Genomic DNA, 14,653 nt, shown 5'->3' with positions numbered 1-14,653 from the left:
GCAGGGAGAAGAAGCAATTCTATTATTTAGTACAAGTTGTTTCATAATTACTTGAGGAATATTATTATAAAAAGTTTTAAAAGCCCCAATGAAATGTGAAAGTACATTTGTGTGATCCTGAAAACCACTATCCAAAATATCACAGTACTGACCACCACTACACTGAGATTATTTTGTTGTGTTGCAGAGGTTCTTTTTTCCCCTAAAAGGGGATATGAATCACGCACCCAGGCCATCTTAGCTACAACTACACCCTGTACCATGTAGCTGCATCACACAAGGCAGCAGGCCATTGCCAAAAAAGTGGCATGGACCATCACTGGAGCCATCTCCTCGTGCAACATGTGCTGGGATTCCACAACAGACATCGTTTGAGCTCACACAGTGCAATACACAGAGGTTTGTCTGTCTGCTCAGAGGCAGAGAGTGATTCAAAACCTGCCTAGTTTGAATCAAACTCTAAGCTATCATGATGTCTGACTGCAGGCACCTGGGGAAATTGGGAGTCTGTTTCTCCCCCTCAAACTGGGATTCTAAACCTCTGTTTAATTCCAGTTTAGAACCCCAATTCTGTGGACAGAAAGAAGCAAGCTCCAATTTATTAAGGTGCCTGAACTGAGATATCACAGCAAATCAGAGCTTGATTTAAGGCTTTCCAAACATGGAACCTTTTAATCATGCTGTGTGTGTGATGGGAAGAGGGCGCACAAGTCCCATTTTCTCCATGCACTCTTTGCTTCCTTAATACCACTGATTCATAGATACCATATGAACCTACCCCCCCTCCCCCTGGTCACCCTCAGAGGCCCTGCTTGGGTTGCCCCTGCCATCTGAGGCCAGACAGGTGGAAACCCAAGAAAGGGCCTTCTCCACTGTGGCACCAAAACTCTGGAACTTCCTCCCCTGAGAGATTCATCAATCTCCCCCTCTATCGGTGTCTTTCACCAGCAGATGAAGTCTTTTTTTGTTCCATCTGGCATACCCCCAGTATAACCGTTATCGGCCCTCCTTCTAGTGCTGTTTGTTTATAATCAAATTTTGTAATAGTTTAAATCAGGGGTGTCAAACATGCGGCCCAGGGGCTGGATCAGGCCCCCGGAGGGCTTCCATCAGGCCCACAGTGGAACTGGCCATCAACTGCTTCCAGTTCTGCTGCTGCTGCTGCTGCATCATCGCTTGCTTCGCCAGACTCTCTTAATCATGCAGCCATTTCATGTTTTAACCCAGGTCTTAGACTCAAAACTCTGAGCATGAGATTTCTGCGGTGAATGTCAATAAATCAAAAGTAGGTTTGCAGCTTACAGAGCTAATGTTTTAAGCATGTTTTTATTTTAAGTTTAAAAAACTTTCTGTTTGTGTCCTTTATAAAGATTATATCTCCGCTACCTGGCATTACATTTTATGACACACACGGCCCAGCCCAACAAGGTCTCATTTATGTCAGATCCAGCCCTCATAACAAATGAGTTTGACACCCCTGGTTTAAATGTTTTAACGTTTGCCCCCTTGTGGACCCTGACTGGGTGGAAAGGCGGCATAAAAATGTTTTAAATAAAATGACAGACAGACAGACAGATAGATATGAAAGCGTAGCACTGGCCATCTTATCCTTGATAACTCTCCTCTTCTTTAATTCATTGGATCCCATGCTTAGAATGTGGGATCACCCCCAGCCAATTTTGCTAATGAGGCTCAAACCTATTTCCTATCTTAGAGAGACCCACTACAACAGACTTGCCCAATTCTAACAAGTGCCATAAGAAGTCAATTTCTCAATCTTAAAACAAAATTTTTGCCAAAATAAAAATATCCAAGCCGTTTTCAACTTCATACCAACAATTATTTTTGATGTTTAGAGGCCAGGTGCTTCTGTCTGTCCCCCAAAATAGGCCGACAGACACTTCACAGCCCTAATGCCCAGCACCATGTTGTCTTAGGCTCTTCGGGCTCCCCGAAAGCTAGGAGTCAACAGCAAGCCCAGGAAGCCAGGTTTTTACAGGCTGGATCAAGAACAGCTCTGCGGAGCAGTTCACAGTCCACAGGTAAATCTCGAATCCTACAAACTTTTTATGCCTCTTCAAAAAATAGACTGAACTGTTTCCACTGCTGTCGTCCCCAGACAGTGTGTTTCAACTGTGCAAAATCACGAAAGATCTAAACTTCTACCAAGTATTTGAAGAAAGAGCTTACACAGGTTTTAATCAACCAGAGGGCAACAGTGGGAGGGCTTCTAGTGTCCTGGCCCCACTGCTGGACCTCCTGATGGCACCTGGTATTTTTGGCCACTGTGTGACAGAGTGTTGGACTGGATGGGCCATTGGCCTGATCCAACATTGGCTTCTCTTATGTTTTTATGTAGAGATTGTAAATTAATTCACCATGGTGGGCTCCGAAACAAAGGGACATGTGAAGCCATTTTAAAAAAACAAACACCTTTCCCCCAACACCAGAAGGAATTTTAACTGGGAACTGTGACCTACCTAAACTGCCTTTTGTAATGTTAACTTCTTTATCTGGTCATATGTAAGTACATGAGAATCACAGTGACAACTTAGAGGAAGAGAGAAAATACAAGTTAACTGTGAGAAAAGAAAAGAAAACAACTATTACGTTTGGTGGCTTGCTGGTCGTCGCGTAACATTGCATACTCTGTATTTTCTCTTCATTTGCCCACAATGAGTGATCTCCACCTTCAAACCTAATAATTTACAAACATAAGTAATCAATGCCCTTTCCGTCTCAGTTAAATCAGATTCTCGAAATTCAGCTGCAGCAGTTCTCTCTTGTCAGTAGTCACTTCTCTTTAAAACTGTTAAGATAATAGGCTGGGTGGGTAAGCGGAAACAGCTTGCTCAAGCCGATCTTCCCTCCACCTTCCCAGTAGAGCTCCTTCACCCCTGGGGACGGAGAATGGGGGGGAACCTTCACGGACATGGACAAAGTTCCAGTGGGCACAGGGAACCTACAAGGAGGAAGGGAGATCAGGCAATTCCCTTCCACATGCTTGAAAACAACATAACTAATGAAATAGTTTTACAAGTCATCTGAAGGAGGATGAAATCCATGCCAGAGAATCAAGAGAAAAGAAAGTTGGAGAAACAATGACTCATGAGCATCCGTAGTTTTATTACAATAAGAAGTGCTATATATATCATATCATATGCCTATAAAATGGGATTTTGCTCTCAGCTTCAGTTCTAGAATTGGTATCCTATCTATAATCTCAACAGGCACAGGCTGCATTCAGGCATCATGACACATAAACCACAGTTTAATAATGCATGATTTATTATGATATGCAAGCGATAGCTGTCCAGCAAACTGTGGTTTGTTGGTGGGTGCTCAGCCAGGATTCTAAGCCACATTTTGTACCTGATATGTCGACACTTGTTGGTACTCACTTTGGTATCTTATTATGCCCACATAAAGAAACATTCATTTGTTCAGTAGCACCAGCCTCCAGCATACAGATTTGACTGCACAGAGCAGCGGAACAATTTAGCCGCTTAAGTGGCATTCGGCTATCCATGGTGTTTTCTCGGGACATTCTCTCCATGCCCCCACTCTACTAGTGATGACTTGTTGAGCAGGACTGCACTGTTTCAGTGTGTCCTACAGCTTAATCACATGCCTTTATTCAGCGTTTCACCATAAACAACAGGAATCACTCTGCACTGTCATAATCGAAACCAATTTGTGACCCATCTACTGCCATGCCTTCATCTCCATAATGACCATGAGCTCTAGAGTACATTATGACTCAGGAGGACATAGTGAGTGACCCAGCCATGACCAAGTGACTGTATGCAGTTTTCTTTTAAAAAAAATTAATTTATGATTATGGGATGTGACAAAATTACAAGGAAAAACAGGGGGCTATAACGAATAAGTTTAGGAAACCAGTAATTTCAGGCACAGTTCTCACACGAGGTGTCAGGAATTTTAAAGAGCTCATCATTGGTTAAGAACAAGTTTAGGGAACGCAGTGAAACGGCAAGACAGAAAGTGGGGATAGGTCATCAAAAAGGCTTGTCTTGCCCAGGGAGCCATGGCTGATCTTCTCGGTATCGTTCCAATTTTAGCATATGTGCTGCCAAAGCAACACACATTCGTTCTTTTTTAAAAAAAAAATAATAATAACAAGGAAACTGGATTAAGAGGTTGTGCTTCAAGACATTCTTATGAACAGGTAAGTATTAACAGTATGATTACCCAATTAACCAAGAACTGAATTTGGTTAATGAAAATTTAACAGGAGTTAATCACTAAATAACAATGCTATTCAAATCCCAAGTCAGAAACGTTTCAAAAGAAAAACCTGCAAGTGTGCTTAGCAGGAGTGTACAGCACTTAGAAAAGCTCACCGGTATCAGAAACCTTACAGAAATTCAAATCCATTTTTTAAGTGCATCATTCGACTGACTGCAAGAATTCCGATCTTATTACAGGCCTGGTTTTAACTCCTTCAGGTCTGAATTGCAGGTAAGATGCTATGGAAGGTGATGGCCAACCCTGGAATGAATTCTGCGGCTGAAAGCCCCAGATGTCAACAGGAATGGTGTGCCCGATCGTTTTGTCTTGGCTGTAGTTGGGGAGGGTATATGAGGCCTTCTGGAGCCACATAGATATCACAGCAGATCAGAAGAGAATACAGTGACCAAAGAAAGCCTGCTGGTCAAAAACTAAGGCCAATTTCCCCACCTTCAAATAAATGCAGGAGCTGAGTTGGCTGGTTGCTGCAGCTTCCTCTGGCCCACCACATATCGCATAGAACCATGGCTACATGAAGGTGGAGATGACTGCCCGTTCTGGGAAACTGCCAACATGGTTTTGTGTGATCCACAGACCACTCAACAGGGTGTGTAATTTTTTTTAATTGGATTTCAAAAAAATTAATTGGATTTGTAATATTTCAGCTATATTAAGTTACTTTAAAAAAAATAGCCGGCTTTAAAATAGATCTGAAATAATGGAAATCTGTAATACCTTAAAGCCAAATGTATCCTCTTAGGAGCTAGTATGCCACAGTCATGAGACTGTCAAGCCAGAATCTGGGAGAATGAGGTTCAAATCGACCCTCTGCCATGGAAGCCTGCTTGGTGACTTAAACTAGTCACTCTCTCTCAGTATAACCCTACTTCACCGGATGGCAGTTGTGAGAATGGGGGGGGGGGGGAAAGAATGGGGGGGAAGACGTTTTTATGCGTGAAAGGGGGGGGGGGGTAAAGAATGATGCTGTAAGCTGTTCTGAGTCCCCACCAGGGAGAAAAGCAGGGAATTAATAAATCACTGAATGATAAATCAATCAATCCAGCCAACCGAAAGCCTATTTGCCATAAGTGAGTCTTTCACAGCTCCCCAAGTTCTGTTCTAGGGGTGTGTGCTTGGTATAACTGAGCTGAAAATCAGTATTTTTCTAGTACTTTTTCAGCCAATTACCGAGTGGGCTACTTATTCGGCTCTCTGAAAATGGCCGCCTCGAAAAAACCCTGAGCCCTTTAAACGCCTTCAGACTCTGGCTATGCTGCAAATCTGGTGCCTATATCTCAAAAAACAGCCCCCTGAGCCCCAGATACCCCCGGATGATTCTCCATTATAGCTGGAAAAATTCGGCAATCCCAAATATTTACCAAAACTGAATACCATACTGGTATCGGGATTCTGGAACATTGGGAAATACCAATTTTTCAGGTTAACTATACCCAAACCCGAAAGTACCTATTTAAAAAACAAAACAAAAACCACACTCTTATTCTGTTCCACACAAACAGGTCTTAGTCAAGTTTCTTTCAACTTACCTTTAATTTCTTTGGTAAACTTAACCCTTTGGGAATCTGTCAGAGGTTTCTGTTGTTCTTCAATACTTTTGAAATCCAAAACTTCACATACAAACTCAATTACTGGTTGTGCCTTATAAAATGCTGTTGCAGATACTAAAATCAAAGTGGGGAAAATACAGGCAAACAAGTAAATTAGATTTTAAGGATCAAATAAAATTTTCAGAAATTTGATTTATTGTGTCATTCAATTTAAACCCAATATAGAAGACAGAGGTGGGGAAAAGGCAATGCAAAGCATACCATCAATGTTAAGCATCATTTTCCACAGTGAGGGCCTAACAGACTGGTGGAATCCAAACCATACTTCTCTGCCTCCACCCAAGGGATTTGAGCACCCTTCTGAGGCAGTAAAAAAGGACCGGCCCACAGGAGTATATCTGCAATAGAAACGAGACAATTTATCACACCTAGTAAGGGGGAAAAACCTACATCCAACTCTCATGACACAGCCAAAAAAAATTGCTCAATATCCACCATATTCCATCTCACTGTTAAAGTCTTCGAGACATAGACCAATATTATGAATAACTAGAAGAAGCAACAGAAAGAAACTGCAGAAAGAAAGACAAGGCAAATTTCCCACCTGTAGTTGGCAACCCTATCTCCTTCCCAGCCAATCATCGACCTACCTTTATTTCTCCCTCACTCTTCAGCTTTCCACCCCCCACACACCTGCAGCCTCTCCCGTGCTCTGAAGCCCTGACTTCTATGTCACATTGGCTGTCATGGGGGCCACCTCAGCAGCATATAAGGATACAGAGCCCACCATTTTCTCCAGGGGAACTGATCTCTGCGGTCTGGAAAGCAGTTGTAATTCTGAGTGATCTCCAGCCCTCACCTGGAGACTGGACACATTTTACCTCAGAAGAGCAAACTGTTTAGAATGTTAGAGGCAAAAGCCAATCAAGTCGCATATGCAAATGACCTCTGTGTTCCGAGGCAAAGGCCAATGAGGCTGCATATGCAAATAACCTCTGTGTTCTGACTGGCTATGGGGGGGAGAGGAACAGCAAAATGTTTAGAATGTTGGAGGCAGGACTCAGGCAAAGCAGCCAGTGGATAGGGAGACCCTCTGAATGACAGATCAGAGAGCGAACTGATTTTGGAGCGTGTGGAATGTTCTAGAGAAGTGCCACCACCATTCGGCTTTTATTTATAAGGGAGATAGGATCAACTACTGGAAAAGAACATGAAATGCCTAGGAATAACAAATGATATGATTAAGAATACAGAAACTAAAGTCATTACAAGACAAATTTAAAAATGTGTAAGGAAGTTGGATGTTACAAGTCTGTCTATTAGGGCACGCAGGGTATGTTTGACACTCCATTTGGAAATTGTCCTCCCAATACAACTGCTGAAATTTATCAACTGGCAGTCCCAAAACTAAGAAGAGCTTTTACTTTGGCAAGACTGAGCATTCTTCCCTCAGCGGTTCTGGAGGACAGATATAGGCCCCGGTCACACGGGCCGGATATCGCGGGGGGAAGGCGTGGCTAATTGCGCCAGAGGAAAGTAACACGCGGCCGCCCAAGCACACGTCCTGGTCGAGGTCCCGTGGCTAGGGGGGAGATGCCGACCAGATGGGTATTCTGTAGCGTGGCACAGAAGCCACGCCGTGTGATTGCACTAGCAATTGCTCTTTGTGCGCATGCGCTGTTGGGCGCTGTTGCGCAACCTGCGGAGAAGGGTGCAGGATGCCACGTAAGTCCACTGGAAACGCGATCAGACGCCCGCCCTTAGCCCTCAGTTTGTGGAAACTAGTACCTCGTAAGTACTAGTTTTTTAATCTGCACCTTCGGCGGGGAGCCATGGGTTCGCCACAGGAGCACTGCGCTTCCCAGATGTTGGGAAACTCCGCGGGACTCCCATGCCTCTCCCGCGGCAACTTTGCCGTGTGACCAGGGCCATAATAGAGTATCATACTCTAATAGAATGTGCAGATGCTCATATGATACAATCAAAACCATTGAACATATGAATATGGAGTACCCTATATTCAACGAGTTGAGGGCTAATTTAGTCACCCCTTTACTTAAAGATACAGAACTGCTAAATGTGCAAACCCAGGTGTCATAGTTACTATGATACAAACGATTGTGTCACCCTCTCAGTGGCAAAATTCATAGGCGCAATAATCAAATATAAGATAAATAATACTGAGTAGGGTCTTTGAAAATATTTTTTTGTTCTAATTTCTGCTTAAGGTGATAGCCATATAAGCAGTACTATACAGACAGGCAAGGCAAGGCGAATGGTGCGCTATAGGAGTGCTTGAGAATAGGGATGGGCATGAACTAAACTACGAAGTAAAATTCATCACGAATTTTGCCATGTTCATGGTTTGCGAACCAAAGTTCGTGACAGGTTTACCATCACAAACTTCCATGAACTTTTAAAGCAATTCATGGTGGTTCATAGATAGAGCAGAAAGTAGGGGTTTAAAGGGACTCAAAATTCCTTTAAACCTGCTTTATGTTCCCTGTGAAAGCCGCAAAACCAGCTGAGTGGCACAGCCCACTCCCAGACACTCAGCAGTTTCAGGCTTTCTTATGCAGTCCTTTAAAACTTTAAAGGGACTGAACAAGAAAGCACGAGAAAAACCTGAGCGGTGGGGAGCTCCCAGCTGCTCAGCTGTTTTTCACACTTTCTGCAAACCCCATTTAAAGGGACTGCGGTCCCTTTCAACCAGGTGTGTGGAGCCACAAACCACCACTGTTTCAGTTTGTGGATCAGCCACAAACTGACCTGAACCACATTTTTCTGGTCTGTGCCCATCTCTACTTGAGATGCAGAGCATGGAGGAGAATGGAGATGGCAATACGTCATTGCACACATTGGTCAGCACCTGAACACATGAACTTTTTGTCCTTATTGCCATCATGGGACTGCACTGTAAACGTGTCAATGTATACACAAAAGTGTACTCTACTGCCAAACTGAAGAATCTGTAGATGACTTAATGACAGGCAACAGAGGTCTTTATTTAGGGCAGCAGAATACCCTAAAGGCATATACAGGGGCATTGCCCTTACCTCATGGAAGGCAGATGCCTCATTACTACATCCAGTGCCTGAATGGTTTCAAAAGGAACACTTGGAAGACGACCAGAAAGAGCATCATGTAAAGCCTGCAGGCTCACACAGGACATCCACTTTATTGCCACTTTAAATATTCTGTCCTTCCCTTCCCCTGGCAATGTGACCTCCAACTCCACCTGCAACATTACGAAAGCAAAACAAGATGATTCTTTCCATTTAAACATGCATGTCACCAGTAGGAGAAATGGGGCTCCTCAATATAACAAAGTAGCATGGAAAATGAGCACAAAAGTAATAAAGAGGACCTCAGGACTTTCCAACAAAATAATCAGAATCATCATTCTAACTGCCTTTTTCTTCTTCCTAATTTACTTCTCATAATTAGATCCTGCCTGCCACACTTTCAAAGCAGCATAAAGTGTTGGCAAAGTCCTTACAATAAGTAGATGAGATTTACCAGGGCTGCAATCACTAACTTCAGATAAGCAAAGTAATGCATCTTATCACCAAGTGTGCTATTGCATAAGGATTTCGAAGCCTTGCCTGGCGTCTCCTCAGGAATCCCAATGAGTGGCTCAAACACGGCTTCCACATCTAATTACAGCTATACAGCACTAATTTAATTTTAAATCACAGCCAACAGTTCACACAGTTTTCTTGGAAACAGCAAAAAAGGGGTGAACCTGGACACCTCTGAGAAAATGTAATGATGTTCAGGATGAGTTTATCACAAGCAGTTCAGCTGAAATGGAACTGATTGAGCTTCATTTTCATTATCTGGCCTTCCAGGGAACAGTCAGGGTTGATTTCTTTTAGGATTGACTGATTTGATCTTTTTGCAGTCCAAGGGACTCTCAAGAGTCTTCTCCAGCACCATAGTTCAAAAGAATCTATTCTTCGGCGCTCGGCCTTCCTTATAGTCCAACTCTCGCAGCCATACATGACTACTGGGAATACCATTGCTTTGACCATGCGGACTTTTGTTGGCAGGGTAATGTCTCTACTTTTTATTATGCTGTTTAGGTTCGCCATTGCTTTCCTCCCAAGGAACAGGCGTCTTTTAATTTCATGGCTGCAGTCACAGTCTGCGGTGATCTGGGATCCCAGGAACGTGAAGTCTGTCACTACTTCCACGACTTCTATCTATACCTTGTGGACCTCTGCTCCATATGGTTATCTAATTCCATCTTGAAGCTGTCCATGCTTGTAGCCACCACCACCTCCTGTGGTAGTGAATTCCAACTATGAAGTTCAGAGATAGTCAGCCATAGCTGCAAAGATTCGTGTTGACATTGATATACTTCTAGATACTGGAACATTTTATATTTTCAGAATCTAGCTTCCACAGAACACTTTTCAAACAATTAATAAAGTAGAAGGCTGAAAAGTTTCTATAAATCATATATTCCAACATTAAACATACAAAATCTCATACCCAAAGAGCAAATTACAGGTGGTCTTACCTAGATCAACCTAGTGGAAAAATCTGCAGCCATTCTTCCAGTGCCCACTAGCCCTTACCACTCTTTACTTTTTAATACTGCTGATGGATTTCAAATCACATAAGCCACATTTTCTCCCAGTCATGACTCAAGGAACTATTATTATATCTACTAAGAAAGAATGCCAGTCTACATCCTGTATCTTAAAATCCATTAAGTAGTAGTCATGAAAGCATTAGAACTAACTTTGGCCAAACACAAAATTATTTTCTTGTATCTTAAAAAAAGAAAAAGAAAAAAAATGTCACAGTACAAGTTGGCATCATAACTACATTTTAATACTTACTTTGTCTCTCCCTATTGGAAGTGGCATAGCTGTGTACAGGTTTTTTCTTCCATCAAATACTGGTTTGCGATCTCCAAAAATCTGTGCTTTAAAGTGCTGGACCATATGTTCAACTATTTCTCTGAAACAGGACAATGAAGTTAACGTAATAGCTCACACTGAACAAAGGGCTAAGAACTATCCATTAATGGTAATGCTCAAGTATAAACAAAAAGGTTGCATGCAATGATTCTGTTTTTCATCACCATAAGGAGCTGTGGACGGGCTTTGCTACCAATGAAACCAAATCATTAGCTACAACTCGTAAGTCATAATAATACATGTATACAGCACTTCAGAGTGTTCAAAGCATCCCACAAGCATTATGGCCTTAAAACAAACTTATGTTATACCCATATTTCAGATCAGGGGGGAGGGGTTGATAGTGACCTGCCGAAGACCACCTAGATAATACCTGACCTTTTGGGCCTCATTTCAAGCGTGTTTTAAATGTGATGCCACGCCAAGCTTCCCCCCCCCCCTTTCTTTCAAGAGTTACCTGAACAGCATTCTTGGCAACTAACTTCACATTTAAACCAGGTTCTTGGTGCTGTGCATCATTAGTAAATCAGTGTATCACCTGTTTGAGCCATAAATCCCTGCTGTGCTAATGTGCAGTGCAGTTAAGGTGGCCCTGTTTAAATAAGATACAAGGCTTTGGAACATCACATGGCTTTTTGCACTACTACTGTTTTCATGGCTCCAGTTTTCTTATCGTTATGAAGGTAGTCAGCGCAGTGTTGTGGTCAGACTGTTGGACTAGGATGAGGGACCCAGATTCCAGTCCCCACTGTACAATGGAAACATGCTGGGTGACCTTTGGCCAGTGACACAGTCTCAGCCTAGTTTTCTTCATAGGGTTGTTGGGATACCAAAATGGAGGAAAGGAGAATGATTAAGCCACTTTGGATACCACTGGAAAGAAAGTAAAGCTTTCCCTTGCTCGAAAGCTAGTCGAATCCAACTCTAGGGAGCGGTGCTCATCTCCATTTCCAAGCTGAAGAGCCAGCGCTGTCTGAAGAGGTCATGTGGCCGGCATGACTAAATGCCAAGGTGCACAGAATGCTGCTACCTTCCCACCAAAGCGGTATCTATTTATCTATTTGCAATTTCTTGCTTTTGAACTGCTAGGATGGCAGGAGCTGGGGCCAGAGATGGGAGCTTACTCGGTCACGCGGCACTCGGGTCTCGAACTGCCGAACTACAGGCCTTCCGGGCTGCAGTTCAGCATCTTAACCTCTGAGCCACCGTGGCCCCTATTGGAGAGAAAAGCAGAATATAAATGAAATATACAACTAAATAAATACACATTATTGCCTTTCTTGTTCCTTCCATTGCATATTATTTCTTTTTTTAATTCAAGAGTTCTGCACAACTCTGCTTCACCTATAACAACAATTCAAGATTTAGGGCCTATTCTGGGATGAGTTCAAAGCATGCCTGCTTTACCTTAGTCTTTGTGGGAAAGCCCTGCAATCCCCCGCAAACTCCCACAGTGCAGTTGTAGCATAATGAGTCAGAAGCAACTATCTGCCATCCCTTTCAAAGGGATTAAAAATAAAACCATGGGTGACATGTGCTTCAACATACAGTCCCAGTTCCTATGTTAAAGTCCCATATGACCATTTTTTGAATGCTCTGGGCCACTGGATGGCTTGTAGCCCAGCCAGAAATGCCTGAAAGTACTGGTTCAGTACAACTGCAGTTTCCACATTTATAAACGTTTATTTCATCAGCTCTCGGTCTTTGTTTACAACACTTTACAGAGTAATGTAAGTACCAGTCTCTCTCTCTCTAGGGGGTTGCAATCTACGTTTCCACTGAAGAGACACAAAACATTGAGGGGAAGGGAAGACAGAGGTAAGAGGAATGAGGGAAGACTGCACACAAATGCAGTCTTAATTTCAGTTCTATAAGAAAGGACTGCAGTGGTTTATACCTCTGGACTTTTCCAGAACCACTGTAGAGCTAAAAATAAAAGCATGCACTGTGTGTGTTATGAGCTGTCAAGACGCTTCCATCTTATGGCACTCCCATGAATTAATAACCTTCAAGACATCCTATCTTTTAACAGCCTTGCTCAGGGTCTTTCAAACTGAAGGCAAAATACAACAATGCACTATAGACTCCTGCAGTCCTTGGGAAAACCTGACTCAACCCATACCTACTTGTGAGTTGCCAGTTCAAGCGCAATATGCTTGTAGCATTCAACTGACCCCTTGTGTCTATCTCCTGGGATCGTATACACTTGTGGCCATCTTTATTAGTATAACACCACTGCTATGTCACCTATACTTTCCTCTGGTTGCTTCTGCTTGCTTACTAAAAATACCAGCAGCCTTCTTAAAGAGAAACTTCAGTAGTACAGTAAGGCATAAGTATAGTGATTGTATCAAAAGGATATCTACACAAATTCAAATAACTTATGTGTAAAGTACAGCTGTTAACAGTATAGCAAATCAGGGTTTTTTCCCCCTTTTGAACACTAAACTGAGGCCGACATTTTCTTAAAGGTAAAGGTTCCCTTGCTCGAAAGCCACAACCACAGTTTACATGGGTAAACTGCACAACTGAGGAGGGGCCTGCATTAAAAAAAAACCTGATGAAACGATAAGCAAAAACATAGATAACTGAATTAGATAACCTATCAAATTTGTAAATCACAACTTTCCTGTGTCCACAGGCAAAACCATATGTCCCAAGAATAAGGAGAGCACAATGCAATGCCAAAAACAAGCAGAACTCTGCAAATTGCCATCAGACATTCCAGCATGGATTCATACTTTGCCTGAAAGGAAGGCAGTCGCTTATCCATCCTGAAACAGCCTTCACACTCAAATCCCACCCCCATTTACAGAGAATGCACATAACAGAATACAGAAAAGTACACGGTAGTCTGCCCATAGGCTTCTGCAGTATGGATTGTAAAAACAGCAGAACCCTTTCCATCATCATCTGGAAGTTTTCCGTTAACTGGCCATCTGTCAAAGGAGCATGATCTCTTACCTGTTGTTACATATAGTTTCTCCAAAGTCCTTTTATACCACCACCAGACAAATGAGTTTACTTCCCCCTGCCAGCAGGTGAAGACAGGAAAACAAGCAGTCGATAATATCACCTCTCCATTTAAGAGGTTGGGTAACAAACTATGTACCAACTAGTTAGAAAGGGCAGTACTGGGTTTAGCAGATGAACTGCAGTGAGCGGTATAACCACGCACCAATAAGTGACTGAAATCTGACAGCTTTACAGAAAAAAAATACAAACAGTTACCAACTAACCACAGGGAGACATGAGGAGATTTTTAGGATGGTATAAGAAGATTTGGAGAAACCAATTGTACATATTAAGAGGGGCTACTCCTAAAAAAGTATTACCTGATGCAAAGAGACCAGAGGAACTATTGCTTCTGCTTTGCTATTCAAATGCCACAGTGCTAACTATTCAATGAGAAATGGTTCCCGACAAAGCAACTGGAAGCATCCTCGTTTTTGTTTTTTTTTGCAGAGGAAGAAGAGGAGAAACTCAAGCAAGACATACCTGTTAACTCTTCTAGGGCACTTCTCTGGCTTTATATCCAATTCATAATGGTAGATGTCGATTTTAGGAATGTCCATTTCAAAAAAGTTGGCTTGTAGTTTGATTGTTCTCCCTGAAGTTCCAAAATCAGGTCGAGGAGGAGGCTTAAATGCATATGCTTGTATCGGAGGTGGCAGCGGTGGAGGTGTTGAAAGTACTGGGTGGGGAGGGAAGAACAAATGATGCAAGGTCAGTAAATATAATTATTAGCAGCATAGCCCCTTTTCTTCTTTACAAATGTAACCAGTATATTTATGTATTTATATTACAACATTTATATCTCCAAACTAGTTATCATTAGTTGTCTACAGCAATGTAACAAGGCAGAAGTACCTATACACTAGATGAGAAGGCAAAATGAAGGAC

At 42.5% G+C, this 14,653-nt stretch overlaps 1 protein-coding gene across 1 annotated transcript in view; it reads right to left on the bottom strand.

The window, feature by feature from the left end:
* The window catches only part of LOC107124772 (protein argonaute-2-like), a 37,342-nt gene extending 22,929 nt beyond the window's left edge, over positions 1 to 14,413 (bottom strand). Inside the window, 7 exon segments of the mRNA XM_015428282.1 lie at positions 261 to 267; positions 2,611 to 2,698; positions 5,799 to 5,933; positions 6,081 to 6,217; positions 8,876 to 9,057; positions 10,670 to 10,790; positions 14,249 to 14,413. Coding sequence (XP_015283768.1) covers positions 261 to 267; positions 2,611 to 2,698; positions 5,799 to 5,933; positions 6,081 to 6,217; positions 8,876 to 9,057; positions 10,670 to 10,790; positions 14,249 to 14,325 — 747 coding nt within the window. The 5' untranslated portion in view covers positions 14,326 to 14,413.
* Between the last annotated feature and the right edge of the window lie 240 nt (positions 14,414 to 14,653).

This window comes from Gekko japonicus, unplaced genomic scaffold, assembly GCF_001447785.1.
Source record: "Gekko japonicus isolate JY-2015 unplaced genomic scaffold, Gekko_japonicus_V1.1 scaffold2635, whole genome shotgun sequence".
In the NCBI taxonomy this organism is placed as follows: Eukaryota; Metazoa; Chordata; class Lepidosauria; order Squamata; family Gekkonidae; genus Gekko; species Gekko japonicus.
Note: the sequence above shows the minus strand (reverse complement) of the source record. Positions and strands in the feature narration are given on the sequence as shown.